The sequence below is a fragment of the Girardinichthys multiradiatus genome, chromosome Y (genome assembly GCF_021462225.1).
Source record: "Girardinichthys multiradiatus isolate DD_20200921_A chromosome Y, DD_fGirMul_XY1, whole genome shotgun sequence".
NCBI classification, from domain to species: Eukaryota; Metazoa; Chordata; class Actinopteri; order Cyprinodontiformes; family Goodeidae; genus Girardinichthys; species Girardinichthys multiradiatus.
The window spans coordinates 13,796,074-13,818,832 of record NC_061818.1 but is presented as its reverse complement, the minus strand read 5'-3'; the positions used below and the strand labels follow the sequence as shown (position 1 = coordinate 13,818,832).

Genomic DNA, 22,759 nt, shown 5'->3' with positions numbered 1-22,759 from the left:
GTAAACATAGGGTTCTGACATGGAGGCAGGAGCATCAACAAGGAAACAGGATGGTTTTCGGGGCCATTATTACCCTACGTCTTCTCCACTGTATTCACCAGGGTTAAAACAGATAAGCAGAGGAGAAATTTAGCCCAGAAAAGGGCCCTGGTAGGGAGGCATTACTTTCTGATTTAGCCCGAACTATTGGTTGAGGTTTTGTGGAGTTTCATCGTTTAGGAGAAAGTTCTTTGTAAAAACGCTTTACTGGTTGCGCATTTTGCACCAAATCCAACTCAGGCAGAAGCAACTCTTTACACATATTGTCATTTAGATATAAACAGTGAAAGATCATTGTTTTTGAGACTGCACCTGAGACGGTTCTTGAGAGTGTGAACCTCCCGGCTCAGACCCTCGCTGGCCTCTGTGGCGTCATCAAGCTCCCTCTGCAGCTTTCTGCGAGAGGCATTTGCCCTGGTGGCCTCCTCCTCTGCCTCCTCGAGCTGCCGCTTCAGCTGCTTTATGCGGGAGTTCGCCTTCTCCAGCTTCGCACAGGGAAGGGAGAATTAAGATATGAGACCTTAATAACCAGAAATCATGATAAAAACCTATCACATCAAGTATTACAATTAGAGGCAGACATACTTGCTCTTTAAATTGATCACCATGGCGACGTTCATCCTCCACCTGCATGCAGACTTCTTTCAGCTTCTTCTCTGTCCTTCTCACAATCTTATTGGCTGCTGCCCGCTCCCTTTAGTGAAGAACCAATGGTTTATTTTTGTTGACTAGATCAGTACTCAGTGTAAGAAAGGGGAAACTAAAACTCTTGCCCACCTGGCTTCCTGCTCCATCTGTTCCTCCAGGTGTGCTATCTTGGCCTCCAGAGCGGTGATGGAGGCCTTGAACCTGTTTTTCACCGACCCCTCCAGCTCACTCAGCTTGACACGCAGATCCTTGTTTTGGCGCTCCAACTGCTGCCGGGCATTTTCACTCTTTTGTGCAGTGCTGCGCTCCGCACTCAGCTCTGTAGTCAAGGTGTCCACCTAAAAAAAAGGAAAGATGAGGACACAGAATGAGAAAAAAAGAGGTAATAAACAGGTCATGCTGGCACAATTTAATATTCTTAAAAAGTTTAATGCAAGAAACACATAGAAGAATTAAGACGATCAGTCATTAGATTGCAGCTCCAAAACTTCTTACCTGCAGGTTTGTTTTCCTGAAGCGGTCATTGAGCAGCTCCATGTTGCCCTGTTCCTCCTCCAGCTCCTCCTCCAGCTGGGCGATTCGAGCCTCCAGCCTCCTCTTCTCATCCATCAGAGCAGCCCTGAGACAACAAGTTAAAAATCAAGTGACCTTAAAAAGCTTCATTATGGGTATTCCAAACATTTCCATATGCTTCCCTGGAAGTCAGTGGAGTCATGTCCAGATAAAGTTTCTTTATTGTTGAGGACTGACAAAAACCTCTCTAGTCAATCTGAATTAAACAATATATTATTGTCATCACCAATACCACGTGACTGTTATTTCTGCCTACGCTTATTTAAAAAAGGTTATTTTATTTTGCCATGTGTTCCACAGCATTATCCCACTTACTTTCCAGAAGTGCTGTTTGAGATCTCATCCTGCAGCTCGTCTCGTTCTTGCTCAGCATGACGCCGACCCCTTTCAGAAGCTGCCAGATCCTGTGAAGCAGAAAAGGAATTGTGTTGCAATTTCACTTCCAAAACACAAAGAAAGACAAATTTAACAACATATACACAGGAAGACCAAAAGGAGCTCTGCAGAACTCCTGAATGTAAGGCTGCCCTGACCTCATGTAGCTGAACAATTTCCGCCTCCAGGCTCTTAAGTTTCTTCTCAGTCTCCTTAGACAAGGCAAAAATGTCATCTCTAGAAGCTCGGGTGTCCTCCAGCTCCCTCTGATAGTCTTTCATTTGAGCCTGAAGTAGACAATAGAAGTAGTATGAATGATGTAGGAACAAAGTATCACTTCCAACGTAATGAAATGTAGATAAAATGCTCACCTGTAACTTGCGTAGCTGCTTAATGGCTTCATCCCGAGCCTTGTTGGCTCCTTCTATGTGTCCTTCTATATCCTTTAAGTCCATCTCCAGCTTCTTTTTGGCAGCAACAGCCAAAGCTCTCTGCTTTCTTTCATCCTCTAACTCAGCTTCCATTTCTCGCACCTGCAGGAGAGGGCATTAAAGCTATCAGAAAAGGAGTAAGGAGACGTACAAGCGCTTTTCATGGTTAACTCGAGGATATTTTTTACTCAGTAGCATAAAAGTGGGATTTAATTTGGCACCTGCTTGACCAGGGCTCTTTTCTTCTCATCATTCTGATCATCCCGTCCCTGAAGGTCTCTTTCATACTGGGCTTTCATGGCCTGCATGTTGACCTCCAAACGCAGCTTGGCATCCTCTGTGGCCTGCAGCTCGTCCTCCAGCTCCTCTAGCTGGGTCTTCATCTCCTCAAGCTGCTGCTCCAGAGTGCGCTTGGACTTCTCCAGCTCATGGACCTGCAAAATACATGGGGATTAAAAACGAATATAAAACAAAGGGATACATGAAAAAACATGCTCTAAAATCTCAGTGTTGTGACACTCACATTCTTGCCAACGTCATCCTTTGAGCTCATCAGATCTTCCATTTCAGCTCTGAGCTGCTTGTTAATCCGCTCCAGCTCCTCTTTTGCCTCAAGGGCCTCGTCCAGAGCTCTCGTCATGGACAGGGCTTTGGTCTCCTTCTCTCTGACCTCGGCTTCGGCACGGTCCCGCTCCTCAGCATAACGAGCTGAGATGCTTTTCTCCTCAGCCAGCATCTACAGATGAGATTAAGGTAATTATATTGCAAATTATATTCAGAACTTACAAATTTTAAAATAATAAAAAAAAAGAGTGATTTGTGGTATTCAAAAAGACAACTTGTTCAGCGCCTTGTAAAATCTGGCATTCTTAACCAAACCCCTTGAACATCATTTGTTGCAATTATAGGTGCGAGATCTTTGAGGAATGGATCTACCAGCTTTGCTCATCTAGCGACTGAATTTTAGCTCATTCTCCAGTCAGATTAGATGCAGAGCGTCTGTGAAAGACACTTTTCAGGTCTTGTCACAAATTTTGAACTGTATTTAGGTCAAAACATGGACTAGGCCATTCCAACAAATGAGCATGTTTTGATCTTTACTATAGCTCTTAATGTATGTTTAATGTTGTTGTCCTGCTGGATGGGGAAACTCCACCCTTGCCTCAAGTCTCTTGCAGACTGTAGCACCTTTTTTTCAGGATTGCCCTGTAATTAGCTCCATCCATTGTTCCAGCAACTGTAATCATAAACGATGCCCCTACCAAAGAAAACATCCTTACATTATGATGCTGCCACCACCATGTTTCACCATGGGGATGGTGTGGCCAAGCAATACTCAGTATTAGTTGGTTTTTTTGTATTTAATTTTTGCTCTCAGGTGTATAAATTATTTAAGTGACTTCTGAAGGTGGTTGGTAGTACTATTTCACAATAATGAGCATTTTTGTTAAAAGACAAAATATAAAACATAATCCCAATAAAATACACTGAAGTTTGTAGTTGTAACACAAACAAAAATTAACAAAGGCTTATGAATACTTTTCCAAGCCTACACAATATTAATGATATAAAGTGTTCTAACCTGGTCAAACTTCTTCTGTTTCTTCTCCAGGTTGGAGACAATCTGTCTCTGATGATCCAAGTCAACAGTGAGATCATCCAGTTCCTGCTGAAGACGAGTATTTGTCTTCTCCATCTTCTCAAAAGCAATTGTCTTCTCTTCCAGACGTTGGTTCGACAGCTCCAGATCCTTCTGCAGTTTCTTCTTTGCCTCCTCCAGGCTTTCTATTGTCCCAACATCATCCTCAAGCTTCTTCTTGCTCTCTGACAGCTGCCAACACATTCACACCATCAGTCAGAAGAAAACTAATCAGCATATTGTTGAAACACAGACAGGAAATCACACATCTTACCTGAGCCTGTACAGTCAACAGCTGTTTCTCCAGATTCTTGCGTGCCTCCTCGTCCTCCTCCTGTTGCTCCTGCAGAGTGGCTTTCTCCTCCTCCAGCTGGCGAATACGACTGCTCAGGTTCAGTTTCTGGAGGGTCTCCTCCTGGAGAAGCTCCTATATAAACATAAACACAAATGCTGCAAGTTAAATAGGAAGGATTCAAGAAAAATTAACTTGACAAATAATCTGAAATACTCAGCTTCACCTGTGTGTCCTGCAACTGACTTTCTAATCCAGCAACATCTTTAGCCATCTTGATCCCCTTCCTCTCTGCATCTTCCAGCAGGGCGGACACATTGTCTAGTTCAGTCTGTATGGACAGATTCAAACCAGGTAATGTTTTTAAATAAAATGTTTAGCACATTAACACAACATAAAAACAAGCAAAAAAAAAAGAATAATAAATGACATATATATACAGTACAGACCAAAAGTTTGGACACACCTTCTCATTCAAAGAGTTTTCTTTATTTTCATGACTATGAATATTGTAGCTTCACACTGAAGGCATCAAAACTATGAATTAACACATGTGGAATTATATACTGAACAAAAAAGTATGAAACAACTGAAAATATGTCTTATATTCTAGGTTCTTCAAAGTAGCCACCTTTTGGTTTGATTACTGCTCCGCACACTCTTGGTATTCTGTTGATGAGCTTCAAGAGGTCGTCACCTGAAATGGTTTTCACTTCACAGGTGTGCCCTGTCAGGTTTAATAACTGGGATTTCAAGCTTTATAAATGGGGCTGGGACCATCAGTTGTGTTGTGCAGGAGGTGGATACAGTACACAGCTGATAGTCCTACTGAATAGACTGTTAGAATTTGTATTATGGCAAGAAAAAATCCGAGTCACCAGCCTCAGAAATCGCAGGTTAACAGCAGCTCAGATTAGAGAACAGGTCAATGCCACACAGAGTTCTAGCAGCAGACACATCTCTAGAACAACTGTTAAGAGGAGACTGTGTGAATCAGGCCTTCATGGTAAAATAGCTACTAGGAAACTACTGCTGAGGACAGGCAACAAGCAGAAGAGACTTGTTTGGGCTAAAGAACACAAGGAATGGACATTAGACCAGTGGAAATCTATGCTTTGGTCTGATGAGTCCAAGTTTGAGATCTTTGGTTCCAACCACTGTGTCTTTGTGCGGCGCAGAAGAGGTAAACGGATGGACTCTACATGCCTGGTTCCCATCGTGAAGCATGGAGGAGGAGGTGTGATGGTGTGGGGGTGCTTTGCTGGTGACACTGTTGGGGATTTATTCAAAATTGAAGGCATACTGAACCAGCATGGCTACCACAGCATCTTGCAGCGCCATGCTATTCCACCCGGTTTGCGTTTAGTCGGACCATCATTTATTTTTCAACAGGACAATGACCCCAAACACACCTCCAGGCTGTGTAAGGACTATTTGACCAAGAAGGAGAGTGATGGGGTGATGCGCCAGATGAATTCTTTGAATGAGAAGGTGTGTCCAAACTTCTGGTCTGTACTGTATCTACGACAGAATATTAGAGCCAAGCTAAGAGACTTTATTTTTTGGAAAGTATGAGAATAAAGTAATAATTTTTATGACAACCCTTACAAAAAAGCACAGTGTTCCATGCGTTAACGTGAGGAAGCATCTTGTGAAGTTATACTTTTGTATCAGTTTCTCAAATAAGGACTGTCACATGCTTGTCAGATTGGTCAAGCAGCCATGGAGGTGGGACCCAAAATGGCAGCAATAAGGAAGGCCAAAAATGATCCGTGGAAGCTTCTTTTTATTTTGGTGCCAGACGTGTTATAAACCACCAACCCCAAAACAATGGATGACAGACTGCTTAAATACAAATTAATCTAAATGGGAAGAAACCATATCTAGGACTGCTTCCAATGAAGATCTATAACACCACAACAATATTTACATTAAATAAGGAGCAAACAAAACAAAACATTTACAAACTCGTACAAAGTAAAACTACTTTAATTTCATACCAATAATTATTACAAGATCAAAATATAAAGCATAATCTCGCCAAACCACCCCCTTCTTAATCCACTTCCTATTTGGTACCATCCCAGAACTAATAATTTGTATGCAAACCCCCGGGGAATGTTTTATCTGTGCACACCTGCTGGGAGATACAAAATGGCAGAGGTAAGTGTTTACCAAAAAAAAAAAACCCAAGACAATCTTGTATACTATTGGAGCTAAAATCAATCATCTTTTGAAGAAACTTAACATTATTGTCTGTTCACCTTTTATAGGAGGGAATGCCAAAATGAGGCCCTCCAACCCAGTGAATGACACGCCCATACACACACGCCTTCCAAGCAAACAAATAAACCAAATGAAAAACCAGTTGCTGTATTGTTATTACCTATGCTGTACACATGTGTCTCTACCAAAAAACAATTATGGATCTACAATATAAATGGAACAGGGGCTCATTGCCACAAGGACATTCTTAATCTTTTAGCACATCAGCGTCAAATTATTACCAGTATCTGGGGTATAGGAGTATACGTGGGGGTATACAACTTTATTTTCATAATATTAGCCTACGACTTTATTCTTTATTCTTGTGTTAAGATTTTGTTCTTTTAATATTACAACTTTCTTCTCGTAATTTCCCCGAAAACAGTCTCTTAGTCTGGCCCTAATACTTCGTCATAATATATCAGTTGTTGTAAAATCAGTAAAATGCTTTAAACTGGATAAAAATCAGTTCATCATTGCCTTTTGATTTGAACATTGTAAATAAAACCTGATGACTGTAAATGTAAATAAATGTGGTTGCTTTAATGGTTGAATGAGTTTTTGAATTCAACAAAGTCAACTCTAAGTTTACTATGAAAGAAAATATGTGGGCAGCAGTTATTAAGCAGCTTTTCTCTTGTTGTTACGCTGGGCATCCTGATCTGATTCATGGTATTCGATCGAGGTCCAGACCACAGCAACAACTAGGATTGAAGATCCCTGATCCCTGCTGCTGATTTACCTTAGGTGATTTTATGTCAGCTACACTCCTAATATTAGTCGTGGGGGTGTGTGCCTGCGTTTTGTGCAGCCAATCTGTATTAAAATCACAGCCTTTCATCTGTAAGCAGTTTGCAAAGTCACACCTTATTTTGTTGATCTAATAAATGTGGGTCTTCCCTCAAAACAGTTTAAATTGTTTTGTACCCTCTACAATGATGTTAATACTGAAGGAGAGACTGTATTGGCAGGTGCATTTCCTGTCTGTCTTTGTGATGTCACCTGCTTTGCAATGTGCTACCCATACAGAGGTCCAGGTAGGAGAAAGATATGCAGAGAGCAGCTGAAATCTGAAGACGTTGCAAGCAATAACATGATTCTCATTTTATGATGAACAACTTTTTATATGTTTTGTCTGCATGCGAGTAACCAGAAGAGCAGTAAAATTTATTTTAAGCTGAATTGTCAGGGTCATATCAAAACATTGAAACCTTTATTGGTCAGAAAAGAAAAAGTCTTTTTAAATGAAGCTACAAGTATGAATCAATCACCTGCAGCTTGTGTGTGCGTTCAGCCAGTTCCACTTTGGCCCTCTCCCCCTCTGTGACTCGGGCCATGAACTCCTGCAGCTGACCCTCCAGCTTCTTCCTCTTGTGTTCGGACTCCGTCTTTGCGTGCTGTAAGGTTTTCACCTCATTGGCCAGTTCCTTGTTGGCGCTCTCTTGGCTCTGCTTCGTCTTTTCTAGGTTAGCTTTGAACTAGATTAAAAAAGAACAATTCAACTGTGATGTTAGATACTAAAGCAAGGCTAGGTGTGGTATTAGATGATTGTGTGAAAGTCTCGTACCCTCTTGGCCTGCTCAAGCTGTTCAGACAGCTCCTCCAATGCAGTTGCATGCCTTTGTCTCATCTCCTGAATCTGGGCTTCATGGTTCTTAATTTCCTCTTCAATGGCTTTCTTCAGCTCTGCCACCTCCTGTTCACGCTTGGTCCTACACAGAGCACTGACAGCGTCAGCAAAAACCTCACCCTGCATAAGAAGAATGAAAACAAATGTGGAAAGTGCTACCTGAGCTCCTGCTGTGCTGCAGTTGTATCTAGGGTGTCTTCCAGTTCTGTCTTCAAGGCCTCGAGCTCCTCACTCAGATCCCTCTTGAGTTTCTCTGCCTTGTTCCTGGCATGCTTCTCTGACTCAAGGTCCTCCTGCAGCTCAGACAGCTGGGCTTGCAGCTCCCTGATCTGCTTCAGAGCGTTGTTCTTCTGGTTAATCTCTTCCTCTCCTCTGTTAAGAAGTGGAAATGATGAAAACTATATATAAGGACCCAGGTTTTTCATCAATTTAAACTGTCAACTGTTAACCATCAGAAAACATAATATTCCCAATTTATCGAAAACAGGTGTAGATTTGGGTACAGAAATGATCATAGTTCCATGTGAGATTTACAAAACAATGGCTAATCCCAGCGTGCTAACAGACAGGTGTTGATAAATCTGCTGGCTGGAAACAACCAGTTTTCCCTTACCACACCAATATTTACTAGTAATTTTGGTGACCTCACCCACAGAATTTGTTTCACTGATAAATTACCGTAAAGAGGTACATTTCTCTCAGATTTTAAAGTGATGGTGTCACAGCAGAAGACTGACCCACTAAAAAAACAAACAAAACCTGAACCATGAATCATCAAACAAATAATCTCAAATGTAGTATCATAATGCTTTGGTATTTTAATGGCATTCTTACTAAACAAGATTACTTAACAGTCACACTGTAGAAATGCTGGATAAGGTGCTAATGGGTATTAGGAGAGATTGGTTCATCTAGTTGCAGAGCAACAAACTAAATCCAACTGTCCAGTGCAAAATTACACACCACAGTCACAGGTCAAAAGCATGTCACAAGATTTTTTAGACATGTACAACAGGGTATTTTCATCCGATCCAAGGCCGACCCATCTCCCCTTCAATACTCCTTAAAGGAACTCTCCACCATCACCTGTTCAATCCCTGAATGTCCCCGGTGCCCAAAGACCCCAGAATACAAAGCACCTGCAATGTTATGACTCTGCAACACCAGGTTCTCTCCTCCGATTGGTTCTAGATGTTGGCATAAGTCTTTCATTACATGCTAAATGTGCTTTTGTGGTTTGTTGTCCATTGTCTTGTCAAATAAATATCCAGGCTAAGAATTTCAATTTGTTTTGCTTAAAACCTCTACAGTATTTGACACGACCTTACATACTCTTTAATCTTTAAAGTAAATCAAGAAAGAACAAATTAATAAAAAATATTAAAAAATCCACAATGAACATATGACCTTAAAATTAGAACTTCTGAACATTATTTTAACGCTTGAGCTAGAAATTCTCCAAGAATGTTAGAGAATGTTTTCTCTGTTGAACAGAACTGCGTGTAAAGTCTAAAACATGGCGCTCACGTCCACAATGATAAGATCCTGAAATCTGTGTGAAAATGAGCATGGTATTCTTATTTTTTTCACGTAATAAATAAAGGTCATTGAGTCTACAAATTGAACACATGTTGGTATAGAAAGTCTCCACTGGGTGGCGACTGTGTGCTCAGTTTCATTGAACTGTTGATTCTTTCAGCATTCCATACATGCACCTTAAAAAAAGCCAATTTTAATTGTCCAAAATAATTATATTGTGATTTATTTTTATTTGTTTTAAAGCTGAATCTTAATGACTGTATATTAAAAGGAGCTTAGCTGAAACTTATTCACAAACGTCTTTGCTGATCCTGGGTCAGTGTGTCTCCCACCTGGTTTGCATCATCTGCTGTTCCTCCTCCTTCTTGCTCAGCTGAACTTTAAGCTCCTCTATCTGAGACTGTAGCTCGCCTATTTGGTCCTGGAAGTCGGATGTCTCTCCATCCAGCTTCCTCTTGGCCTTCTCAAGTTCCTGACGGGTTTTTTCCTCTTTCTTCAGTCTCTCTAAATAGGGATTAAAACAGTATAGAAATATATGAAAATTCAAGGTTTTATTTCTCTTAGCTCGGCTTTGCTATTCAGTCATTTACCCTCCAGGTCATCCATCATCATCTCCTGCTTGTTCCTCATCTTTCCCAAATTTTTGGCTTTGTCCTCCTCTTCAGCTAACATCAATGTCATTTCGTTGTTTCTGTCTTCAAGCAGCTTCTTCTCCTGAAGAAGCACAGACAGGTCAGCATAAACGAAGTTTTGCAGTAAAAGCTGAATCTTGGAATATAGTCACTTGTGTCAGAGTATTTTCTCCTTAGAAAGAAAACATTTAGATTTAAAAAAACAAACATTTTTATCTCTTTTAAACTAAGGACAACCAGTCTCTCTGACCTTCAGGAACTTGGAGGTCTGGTCTTCCAGCAGTAAAATATCCTCTTCATACTTCTTCATCTTAGCTTCAGCTGTGACTTTCTCAAGCTGAAGTTTCTGCCTGGCAGCCTCCTCCTCATCCAACTGCTCTTCCAGGTCCTACAAACAGAAATTACAGCTAATACGGTTCAAACAAGCAAGCATTTTGTTATTCATAATCCAGAGCTTCATAGATTTCATTGTGTCTGACTGTAATACTCCAGAACTTGGCCACCCGCTCACATCTAAAACTTTTGGACACATACTTGGATGTGAGACTGCATCTTCTTCTTCTCGTTCTGCAGTCCTTGACTCCTCTCTTCTTCTTCCTCCAGCCTGGACTCCAGGTCATGCAGGATCTCCTCTAACTCTTGCTTTTTGGATGCCAGCCGAGCTCTCATCTCCTCTGCTTCTGCAAACAGCTCTGTTTCTGCCTGAAGCTGCTCCGCAAGGATGTTCTTCTCCTCCAGTAACTACACAAAAAATAATGTTCATACCTCTGATCTGCTTGGTTTAATAGTAGTGCAGTATTAGTATTTACACGTCTCAAACGTTTCCACATTTTGTAACATCACAACCACCTACTTCAGTGCATTTCACAGGTAATTTGATGTGATAAAACAACACAAAGTAGTGCATAATTGTGAACTGTAAGAAATTTCTATTTACAAATAATAATCTAAAAAGTGTTGCCTGCACTTATATTTAGCCCCTTTTATTATGGTACCCATTAATGAAATCCAACACAATCAACTCCCTTCTGAAGTCACGTAATTAGTAAATTGAGCCCACCGGTGGGCCTCTGTAGAAGGAAGGCCTGAAAGAAACCATAAGAAGGCCAAATTGCTGTTTACCAAGAACCAGGTATATGTAAGAAGTTGCTCTGGTCAAATTAGACCAAAATAAAACTTGTGAAATGCTACATGTGGTGAAAAACTAACTCTTCAAATCATCTTGGAAAAACCATACCCATGGTTAAAAATGTTGGTGGCAAGATCATGATGTGGGATTGCTAACTTGGAAAAGTATGTACCCAATTCATTTGTTTAAGTCTTTTCAAAACCAGGTATCATTTTTTTACTTCACAAGCATACAAAGGTCTTACATAGAGTCCTCCAAAAATGCGTTGAGGTTTGTGGTCGGAATGTGACAAAATATGTATAAATTAAAGTATTTTTCCCACTGAAACTGAAGATTAAAGCTGTAGTAGTAAATAACCTGCTGATGTTTCCTCTCCATGTCCACCAGCTCTCCTTCAACTTTCATATGCTTCTCCTTCACTTTGACCAGCTCTTCATCTTTAGCTTGCATCTCCTCCTCCTGCCTGGTCACCTGCAGCAGCGGCTTCACCTGCAGTTACAATGCATTAAAAACATCCTGGTTGAAAAAAAAAAAGAAATTAAACAACAAAGCACACACAGACAAGCACGCACCTTTGTGAATAGTCTCCACCACTGCCAGTGACGCAGCTTCAAGTAAGCAGCACAGTTTCTCTGGAGGACCTTTAGGGCACTGAGCTGCTGCTGCTTCTTAGCAAAGGCTCTGAAGCAACACATCCAGAGATGAAGATGACAAACAGTGAAAGAGCAGGAAACAAATATTTTCTGCTTTGGTTATATGGTTCATATAGTCACAATCTGTCCTTACTTGCGTGCCAAATATCCTCTACAGACGGCCTGGAAGTAAATAATGATGTCAGTGATCTTCAGGTCTCTCTCTTCCTCTAAATGAGCAAGGACTCCAGCTCTGAAAAATATCTTGCTCTGGCCGATACGAAACAGGTTGCCATCAAGCTCTAGTGCTATAATCTACAAAAAAAACAAAGATTAAGGATTATTTGAACAATGTTGGGTGTTCTTTTTAAAACATTATGTTTAAATATATTTCATTTACTGACTTAAAACTGTCAGGCTGTTGTTTAAAATGTTAAATATTATAAATCGGTCTCTACCATTCGCTCGCAGGCCTGCTTGCCATCCATGAATCCCTTGGGAATGGCATTTGGAGTGAGGATCTCATACCTGGACATAGAATAGAGACATCCATTGTGAGGACAGAAGACAAAAGCACAGTCTCAAACTCTGATAAAAGACAAGCATAGCCTCTTTGTCTGATAAAATAACATTAAAGCAAATTCTGATATCACATTTCTACAAGAGAATGAAAGCATACTGCGGGGATCTCTTTATCATTTTAGATTATTTCAAAAAGCTTTACACACCTTATCTGTATTATGTACGCAAATTAAATAATGCCCTGGATGCAAATGATATATAATGTGATGTAGCATTTGTCCATTCTGAGTCCCAGTCCAGCACTTTATTAAAAGCAATAGCTTAAAACCCTTTTTGCTTTAAAATGTAGTAACCCAGAGACTACATGGTCCACAGTAGAATCTGGAGTGCGTCCCACCAAACTCCAAACGCTGCCATCTCAGTTTTTCTTGACAATGAGATATTTTGTCACAACAGCACTTTTTGCCAGACAGCCTAATGTTTCTAACCCCCTTTTCTGACTGAACACACACAGTGAGATAAAATCACAGACAGTAGACCGACATTGGGTACCAGTACTGAGTTTGGTCAGGGACTCCAATACAATTGATTTAAAAATGCAGAGATTGGGACCCCGAGCTGATCCTTCTGATTCAATCGAAAACGTCACAATCAAAAATGTTTAATATGAAAAAGAAATTAGGGCTAAAAGATTACCTTTGTCTGAACTCCTGGAAAACAATGCGATTAGGGAATCCCTGTCTGCAGATACGGATCCCCTCCAGCACACCATTACACCTCAACTGGTCCAGAACCAGGTGGGGGTCCAATTTACCCGCCTGAGGAGGGAAGGAAAAGAAGGATTGTATATTTAGTTTGGTGTATTTCAAACATGACTGGGAAATAAAAGGGCAAAATAATCCTAAAAATATATAAGTAAATAAAAACAACATATATGAATAACGGTGTCACCATATTTACAGTATAACAGCTCAATGTTGTGTTCAAAATAAAATGAAAGGAAGTTAAAAAGCTATGAAATACTATCTAAAGGGTAAATAGTCTGCTTTCAGATTAAACTTCATACTGTATTTATCACTTTGATACTGAAGTGTTTAACATATTAGTTTATGTCTATATGATTACAATATGTCATCAAACGACAAATATCCTACAAATATATGACTGTGGATATCCAGATACAATTCCATATAGTTGACATTCTTCAGTATATGGTGTGTGAGAGAACATAACTGCTTGGTCAACAGATGCTATGATTCAACTCTCAATCACTTTTCACAATGACTCACTCTCTTTTCATGGTTGGGGATGATGCAGCGCACAAAGTTAGGATTTGTGTTCCTGAGCGTGGCCATCAGTTTGGACAGCTGCTCTTTATACAGCTGTCCAACAGTGCGAAACATGCCTTTCTTGGTCTTGTAGGCAGCGCCAAATGCCGTCTCGTTCATGCCTGCCACCTGGTCCAGACCCACGATCCGGTCAACTAATGATAAAACATCAACAGGAAACACAAAAGATAAACTAATGAGAGATTAAAAGATGTAGTGAGTTTTCTCTCATACTGTTAACAAGAAAAACATCTGCTTGTGTTATTTACAAAAAAGAAAGCCAACAAAGTGAGAATTTTGATGTTTAAATTAAATCTGGATGTTCATAATGAAATGCTGCAAATAAAGACTGAAATGAAGAGCTAAGAAGTATTTTATAGTCTTTTTGTTCAATGAAAGCATGAAGACAATCCACATTGGCACATGAGCTGTGACTGAAGACCAGTCAGTCATTGGAGTTTATGAAAGGTTAAATAAACAGAAGTTAACATTTGTAAAAAGCCCATTTCTCTCTGTCAGTTCAATGCTTTTTCAATATAGTGCATACGACCAAGTCACAAAGAGGCTACTTGAGATATAACATGCAAAACAGTACTATGAAGCCAAAGGAAAACTTATATTTTTAAAAATAGGAACCAAATAAATGAATACTTTCATTTATTTTCCTTAATACAAATTTGTTTTAGAACTTTGCATGGATACATTTTCTCAATTGAATTTAACAAATGTAACATCATGGAAACCCCCTGAGGACATAAGTGCGGCTGCCGGAGGTATTTTTAAAACTCAACATACAGCTGCAAAATGTAACTCACTACGTTGTAAAGAACAACACTGAATAATAGATCAGAGCAGAACAATAAAACCAATTCAGCATAATGTTAACAGCCAGACCATTCTCAGCCAGCCAGCTAGGTTCATGTCTTCAGTCATCTGGCAGGGGAAGGGATGCATGTAGTGATGCTGTGCGAGGTTTTATCAACATGTGGAGGAAAATACAACACTGATGGTAGTTCTAAATGAGTATCTAATCGGATAGCAATGTTTTGCTCTTTATTAGTAGCTACGATTTTTTTTTGTTTTTTATTGTGGAGTGCTTTGTTATTCTATTAATATTACAAAACACTGATTGTTTGTCATTGTGTGTATGCCCCCAATTATAATGTAAACAAAAATGGGACCCAAAATCCCATGGTGCATCAAAAAGTGCTATTACCGTGTTATAAATCTGATCAAGAATGTCCAAACATCTGAAGAATTATTTACTTGCTTGAATACATTCCAGGAATATCCCTGCTTATAACATGCCATTACCTATAGTGTCCACATGGAACTAATGAATTCAGCAAGTATGTAAAAAATGTCTTTAATCTCTGATGAAGTGGAAGCTCTTGTGCAACACATATTTTTTTGAATAAGTAAATCGTGTTCTAAATCTGGATCAGATATCTGGCCTGCAGAAGTTTCCATACTTTTGGTCCAATAAAGGACAGCAAGAATATAAAAAAAAAAACTGAAATCATCCTTGGAGCCAGTGAGCTTGGTAAGGAACCATTTTTTTCCATCTGCTAAATGTTCTGATGAAACTGCTGAAAGCAAAAGGATCAATTTATCAGATTTGCTGCTCTCCTAAAGTCCCTGCTCTAATTGCTTTAAATGCATTGCATGTGCCTACTTTACAGTCAACATGTGTTTCAGCGATGATTCAACAATGTTTTATTTCCTCATATTTAGCCATTTGGGGCAGAAAAAAACAAGATCTCTAAATGAATGATTTAACATTTAAATATGCCGCCTTTCAGGAGACTAAGACTATGCCACAGTCTGGGTGACCCGTTACAGCAGGCCTGGATCATCTTTAATCAGAAGGCAGTTATCATGTTTCTTTGCTTTCAGTAGACACCAAATTCTCCAATCACTGAGTATGTTTTCTGCACCCTCACCTTGTATAACATGTATCTCATCAGCACCACATTCCTATTAAAGTTCCTACCATATGTACTCATGATGGTACCAGATCCCAGCCCAGGCCTAGCACAACTTTCTCAGATGGTGTCGGGACGCATCTCAACAATCAAGCCATACCACAATGCTATCACCACGTAGCCTGCAACATATGCACTACCAAATTTCCTTTAACTTGCTTCATTCTGTGGAATTTCTCTATATACAGTTTTATTCAATACATTTAAATATAAAATATTAAAAAGGTCGTTAATTTCAGTAACTCAATTTCCAAGTAAAATACATCAAATAGATCAATGCACACAGACTGATGTTTTCAAGCCTTTATTTTTTTTAAATATGAGGATTTACCGTTATAGCTAATGAAGACACGACATTTAAGATTAGAATATTTAATCAGACCAAGAAAAAAAACATTTTAATACCTAAATGAGTTGTTTAATACCTGCTCAAATGTTATTATTTTCAAAAGGTACTTTTAATTAAAGAACCGAGCCTCATCGGAATGCATATTCTAATTCATTGAATGTCAAATATTCATTTCTGTACCTCAACCATCAGTTTCAGCCTTGCTGTGAAGGTGTTTTCTGCAAACCAAACTGCAAATCATGTCTTAAGCTTTTAAAATGTCAAACTCTATGAGCTACTGCTCTCGTTTTTTGCTCCTCTTACTCCTTCCCCTTCTCTCGTCATTGCTGAATATGATGTCTTAAATTTTCTTTCACAGCCTGATGTGCATATTACACTGGAATTCCAACCTTGATCGCTTTTATGGGTTTCCCAGTAACCAACGTAGCTAAACCTGCGCACAATTTGAGTAGAACGCTCTTCTCCTCAGACTCCCTTTTCCAACCTCTGTGTGCAGGGGACTTGTGTGGGAATGTAGTTGTTGCCATTGTAGAATATTCTTTGCAGTTGCAGGTTTGAGTTAAATCAGAGTTGGGCTAGGATGAGATGAACATCACAGCTACATCACCAAGATTCACCACCAAGATTCACCACTGCAGTGACTAATTGCAAGCACTGCATGCCGGTGTCAGAGTAATGAGGTTGTGGCTTTGACATGAGGCCAGAGAGCCCGGTCCTTCATCAAACTCTGATAAACAAGGCTTACAGGTTTGTGCAGGACCCACAGAATGGTTACAATACCAATGCTGCCCACTATGTTCACTCTAGGCACCAACCAAGACTAACTCAACAGTTCAAGACTCTAATACACTATAACAAATTGGTTCTAAAAGATTTTGCCAAGACCTTCCAAGGACCATCCAGATGTTAGCAGAGTTTTAACCTGAGTATTTGCTATAATAATCACAATTTGACTAAGCTACAACCATTAAAAGCAGGAGGAACATTTTTGTACCCAAGTCTTTACCCAAAACAAGAGCTCAGCCATGCAAAGCTAGAGGAATGCGTTTTGATGTATGCGCTGATGGCAGGAAAGGGAACCAATGAGCCCTATGGTGCTAGTGATGAAAGACAGTAAGAAGTACACAAAGCTTGTTACTAACATTCACCTGGAGCTTCATGAAGCCCAGACACATTGTCATAGAAAGAGGCTCTCTGAAACGTCTGAATGTCTACAGCAACAGAGAGAGAAGACAGGCGTGAGAGAGAGAAAGAAAGTAGGCATGCATACACAAACACCCATTGTTCAAACTCCCTCAGGCACAAGTTATCAGCGCATTGAGTAGATGTTAGAAAGAGGCCTGAAGAGGAAATGTTAGTCCGAATACTGGTTACAGTTATGTGCATGGTTAAAAAGCTAATTAATAAATATTTAAATAACTAAGTGTAAAATAAATATTTAGCTTTGTGTTGGAGCTGATCATCCAGATGAAAATTACTATCTAATCTGAGCTTATTAAAGATTAGATAAAACCAAAAAATGCTGTAATAATATCAACAGGAAAGGTTTGAGACAGCTGAAGTCTTTAAGTGATGAGAGACCTACCATCTTTCCAGAGCTCAGCCACGAATTTCTCAGTTGACTGGTGAAGCAGCGTGGCCACATTATCATTCAGAGGATCCATATTCTTCATTAGCCATTCATCTGCTTTATAGTCCACCTATTAAGACACAACAGGTCGGGATTATTTATTTTAGCAGCTGCACAACAAACCTTTTGGTTTTCGGTTATAGAAAACTTGTTTTATGATTTATTTCTACAGTTTGGCAAGCAGAAATGGAAAATGATTCATCACTAAAATCAGATTTTATACATGCTAGTTTTTATATTACCCATGTTACGTCTGTTCTCTATGGCAATTCTCCAGCTTGAACACGTATTTTAAAGTACACCCCAATGGGAGTGGTTTTTAGTCTGTGATCATCACCATGTGCTCTGTTGTTTCACCTGTCTGCAGTGACAGCTGACTTTCACAGATAAATAATGTTTGAGGAGATCTGGACTGGTTAAGATCACAGGGGCAAAACTTTCAGGCCAACCTTATTAACTAACCACACTTGATGCTGATGATTAAAGAATTGTTGTTGGATTGCAGTACCTTTCAAAAGTTTGTAAACCCCTAAAAACCTTTGACAGTTTCTCACAATCTTCTATATATTTTAGTGGGATATCATATGATAGACCAGCATAAAGTAGTGCATATGATGATAAATGGTTTCCAAAATCTTGCACAAATAAAAATCTCAAAGGTCTGGAATGCATTTATATTCAGCCCCTCTGAATCAATACTTGGTAGATCCACCGTTTGCTGCATTTGGTAGCTGCATGATTTTGGGGCTATGCCTCTAAAAGCTTTGCTCATATTAAGACTGACGTTTTAGCCCATTTTCTTTGTGAAATAGCTCAATCGCAGTCAGATTGAATACAGCGAGTCCGAAGTTTTGCTGCAGATTCTCAATTGAATTTATGTCTGAACTTTGACTGGGCCATTCGTTATCCTGCTGGAAGGTAAATCTCTGCTCTAGTCTCAGGTCTTTGTAGCTTCTAAAAGTTTTTTTCCAGGATTGCCCTGTATTTAACTCCATTCATCTACCATCGGCTCTGTCCAGCTTCATTTCTGCCTTTTGCAGAAAGTCATACTCACAACAAGATGCAGCTTCCACCATGTTTTACTGTAGGGATCATGTTTAGGGAGATGTGGAGTTTTATTTTTCCACATGTTTTGCATGTAGGCTAGAGAGTTAACTTTTGGTCTCATCTGATCAGAGGACATTCTTCCACATGTTTGCTGTGTCCTCTACATGGCTTGTTAAAAACTTCAAAGAGGACTTATAGGACTTACTTATAGCTTACTTCTGACCACTCCTCCATAAAGGGAAGATTTGTGGATTATGCCATCTGAGCTGTGGACTTCTTTAGGGTCACCATAGGCCTCTTAGCTGCCTTTTCGATAAATAAACCAGCATGTCAGTTAAGGTGGATAGCAATGTCTTGCTGTAGATTTGCTCTGAGAGAGCGCTGCTTATTATATTTATGCTTAGTATATTTATTTATACTAATAAAGTAATTACACTTTTCTGTTTTTTATGTTAGAAAACCATGTATCATTTTCCGCTACTTTGTGTTGGTCTCAAATAAAATCCCAATAAAATACTTGTTTGTGACAAAATGTGCAAAAGTTTAAGTGTATGAATGCTTTTGCAAGGCACAGTACATACAAACCGTGCTAGATAATAAAAAACCAGAACAGAAGTTAAGTGACACGTTCAGCACCCTAAGAGGAAATTGTGCATGTGGGTATAATCAGGAGTCTTTAAAAAACAACCCTATAATGTTGCAGTTATTTTCCTCTTCAGTATTGCCGTCATGCAGGATTTGTTTAGTTAAACTCCACGGTTTTCCTGGATCCAGCTGTCTAACGGAATCTGGCATTTCACATATTTGTGATTATAGATCAGGTCCAATAATCTGTGACTTCTTTGTGTCTGCAAATATGCGCAACATTGGAAATAAAAACAACATGCAAAACATGATTAAACTACCGCTCGAGACGTAATATCGTATTTTGTGCTGTGAATGACAGGCTCCTTCTCAGGAATATTGAGGAGGATCAGTTTAACTTTAACAGATGCCAGACCTCCAAAAAAAGGTGAAAGTAAATAAAATTAAAAAATGTCTAGTTATGTAACCAGCAGGCATCAAAAACCCCATCTCATACAGATCTGAACCAGATGTGGGTTTCCTGCAGCAGCAGTTCAACAACTGTTGCTTTGTTTTTACACTGAGACCTGGGTAACTATGCTATAAGGGGAGCATAGTCTGTGCATCAGAGGAAAACTGGCTGGATCAAAATTGCTGTGCAAAGAAAACAAGGAAACATCTCAGTCTCTGAGAGGGACTAAAATGTCACTGTATAAAATCCATGCAACTTTTGATTCCTAAAGCTGTTGAAAAGGTTCCTAACTCCAACTCACAAAGAAAGCTTTCAGAAAGCAACATATACATACCCTCCCCGCATAGTGGATGATGCAGAAGTCTGCCTTGTCTTTCAGCTGCCGCGGTTTCTGAAACTTGGCGTGCGTGCCTAACTCCTGCAGCACTTTGTCCACAAATGTCTTGTCTGTGGCTTTGGGAAACCAGCACTCCTCATCAAGCAAAGCTAGGATTCCTGGAGGATTATTCTGAGAAGATATGCATCATCAAAAGCAGCAAAGAATTTAAGAAGACACTCAGATGTATGGACAGGCTGTATTTTACTGACCGGTCTCTCAATGAGGTCGATGCAAGGCTGCAGGTCGAGGCCGAAGTCGATGAAGCTCCACTCGATGCCCTCCCTCTGGTATTCCTCCTGCTCCAGGATGAACATGGTGTGGTTGAAGAGCTGCTGCAGCTTCTCATTGGTGTAGTTGATGCAGAGCTGCTCAAAAGAGTTGAGCTGAATAATAAAGGAAAAGCAGAGTTCAAGTTAGTCAGATTATAATGTTCCTTGTTCCTCACACAGCCACTACAAGTGATAAGTGCTTTGCATTGTGCACAAAAGAGTTTGTAAGTATTAAAGCATCAGGATCAACACCTGAAAGATCTCAAAGCCTGCAATATCCAGGATGCCAATGAAGGAGGCCCCCTGTCGTTTTGTCCTGTCCAGCGCCTTGTTGATGCGGTGGACCAGCCAGCGGAAAAGCCGCTCATACGTCGCCTTGGCCAGGGCTTCAACAGCAAAGTCAGCCTTCATTAACAAAGCAAAACCACACCATAAATAATGCCAAACCTCAAGTGATCTGAGTACCGTTTAGAAATTTAAGCACTGTTTCAGTCTGGGGAGAGCTGTATATTTATCTCAGTAAGAGTTCAGACAAAAGGATTTAAATGGGACAATCAATCAGCCAGATGGTGGTAGACCTAACCAAACATATGTTATGATTTGGCACCATAAGGTGTAGTCTAAACAAAAAGATAAAAAAGGACTAACTGAAACCTGTTTTCATGTTTCAGAGCTGAAAAATGACATGCAAATGTAAACATTATGAGGCATTTAGTTTAATTAAAGACTTCAAGCAGAAGACAAACACAAAGTAGTGGATAATTGGAAGTAAAAGATATATGGTGTTCCAAATTTTTTACAACTGAAATTCTGAAAAGTGTAATGTAATACCCTAAATAAAATCCAGAGCAACCAATTAAATATGGTCAACCTCTGTGTATTTTAATCTCAACATAAATACAGCTCTTCTGTGAAGGCTTGTTAGGTTATAAAACGATTTCCAAACCTTTAACTATCTCAGTGAGCACTGTTCAATACATGATTTTAAAATGGAAAGAGTACGGTACAACAGCAAACCTACCGAGACATCACCATCTACCTGATATGAGGCCAATGGCACCTCTGGAGGAACTGCAGAGATCCACAGCTCAGGTGGGAGAATATCTCAATAGAAACAACAAATTCTCTAGTCTATTCTTCAGATTGTATCTGGCAACCAACAGTAGTATAGGGCTTTACCTGCTCTTTAGTCTGAGCTTTTTGCACATAGTCTCGTCCAACTTTGATCCTCGGGGTGAGGATGGCTCGGGTGAACTCCATGACATTCATGCCAAGCAGGTGGCAGAGCTTTTGCGCCGCTAAAAGACATACAGAGTAAGAAGTGAGTAACATATTGTGTAATATCTATATAGACCTTACCCAGCAGTTAGTATAAAAAGTTACTTTCTGATTGTTGGTTTAATTATATGCTCAAAAGATTTTAATAAAAATCAACCTGGTAAGATTGGGTACTGCAGAAATAGGTTTCCCTGTACAATCAAATTCTTTGTTTGCTATCTGCAAGAATGTCAGTAAAAACATTTGTAAAAAATCAATAAAAAATATGAACAGAAAAAATAATAAAAGCAATAATTATACAATACAAAATACAATAGGAGTGGGATTGGCTAATTGGTCAAATTCTAAATTGCTTACACAGGAGCAATATATTTAAGGGCTCTTGTCCTGAAATAGTTTAAAAAAGCTAAATGATGTATTTTCTTTAGCGTTCCCTTGATACTGGGAGCTTTGTGATCAGTCAGACATTTGATAATGACTGGTTAGTTACATAAAAGTCAAACATTTTCAGCATTTTAGTCTAAAGAAAGACTAAATTTATGTTATTTGTTGCCAGTGATTCTCCAAGTGAATGTTTCCCTGCCAATCTCAGCCATTAGGGTCACCAGATGATGTTGAATTAGAAAAAAAAACAGCGAAAAACCTGGTGATTCTGCATATACTGCAAAAAAATAGTGTGCGGATATAAAATGGGGTTAAGTTCCCTAATATCATCCACAACGAGAAGCGTCATCCATCGGCAGCTTACCTGTGTTCTCAGGCATTGAGGCCTGATCGGTATTCCTCTCCTTTTTGAACACAACGTTGCCAAACTGCAGCACGGCAGAGACCACCTTCAACATGCCTGAATTCAGAGCAAAATAAAACTTTATTTGTTGACCCCAGGGAGAATAAGGTAAGACTGAGCTAAGGGCGGCGTAGAAGTGGATGGAGCATCTGGAAGTGGTACTTACACACTATTTCATCATGGGAGAAACCCATTATATGCATAGCCTCCATTGTCTCCTGGAAATTATCCTTGTCTTGCTGGCCCGGAATGGGAATGTTACCATTCGACAAGAACCTGTAGCTGTTAAATCCCTCAAGAAGCAGATCCGCTGATTAAAGAGGGC

General features: G+C 39.7%; 1 protein-coding gene across 2 annotated transcripts in view; it reads right to left on the bottom strand.

The window, feature by feature from the left end:
- LOC124864239 (myosin-10-like) overlaps positions 1–22,759 on the bottom strand; it is a 92,859-nt gene that overhangs the window by 2,342 nt on the left and 67,758 nt on the right. The window contains exons 10-42 of one of the 2 annotated variants that reach the window (XM_047358927.1): positions 22,601–22,744; positions 22,396–22,491; positions 21,549–21,667; positions 20,622–20,774; positions 20,310–20,483; positions 20,056–20,229; positions 17,594–17,708; positions 17,157–17,219; positions 13,636–13,829; positions 13,043–13,164; positions 12,283–12,352; positions 11,979–12,139; positions 11,765–11,873; positions 11,550–11,681; positions 10,598–10,804; positions 10,314–10,451; positions 10,022–10,145; positions 9,764–9,935; positions 8,052–8,264; positions 7,830–7,974; positions 7,534–7,740; positions 4,224–4,328; positions 3,980–4,132; positions 3,649–3,897; positions 2,590–2,802; positions 2,288–2,500; positions 2,007–2,168; positions 1,794–1,922; positions 1,576–1,664; positions 1,183–1,306; positions 817–1,025; positions 625–733; positions 352–524 (exon numbers count right to left, since the gene is read on the bottom strand). In XM_047358927.1, the coding sequence (XP_047214883.1) occupies positions 352–524; positions 625–733; positions 817–1,025; positions 1,183–1,306; positions 1,576–1,664; positions 1,794–1,922; positions 2,007–2,168; positions 2,288–2,500; positions 2,590–2,802; positions 3,649–3,897; positions 3,980–4,132; positions 4,224–4,328; positions 7,534–7,740; positions 7,830–7,974; positions 8,052–8,264; positions 9,764–9,935; positions 10,022–10,145; positions 10,314–10,451; positions 10,598–10,804; positions 11,550–11,681; positions 11,765–11,873; positions 11,979–12,139; positions 12,283–12,352; positions 13,043–13,164; positions 13,636–13,829; positions 17,157–17,219; positions 17,594–17,708; positions 20,056–20,229; positions 20,310–20,483; positions 20,622–20,774; positions 21,549–21,667; positions 22,396–22,491; positions 22,601–22,744 (4,960 nt within the window). The remainder of the gene's footprint in view (positions 1–351; positions 525–624; positions 734–816; positions 1,026–1,182; positions 1,307–1,575; positions 1,665–1,793; positions 1,923–2,006; positions 2,169–2,287; positions 2,501–2,589; positions 2,803–3,648; positions 3,898–3,979; positions 4,133–4,223; positions 4,329–7,533; positions 7,741–7,829; positions 7,975–8,051; positions 8,265–9,763; positions 9,936–10,021; positions 10,146–10,313; positions 10,452–10,597; positions 10,805–11,549; positions 11,682–11,764; positions 11,874–11,978; positions 12,140–12,282; positions 12,353–13,042; positions 13,165–13,635; positions 13,830–17,156; positions 17,220–17,593; positions 17,709–20,055; positions 20,230–20,309; positions 20,484–20,621; positions 20,775–21,548; positions 21,668–22,395; positions 22,492–22,600; positions 22,745–22,759) is intronic. The other variant, XM_047358928.1, reaches the window with a different exon arrangement.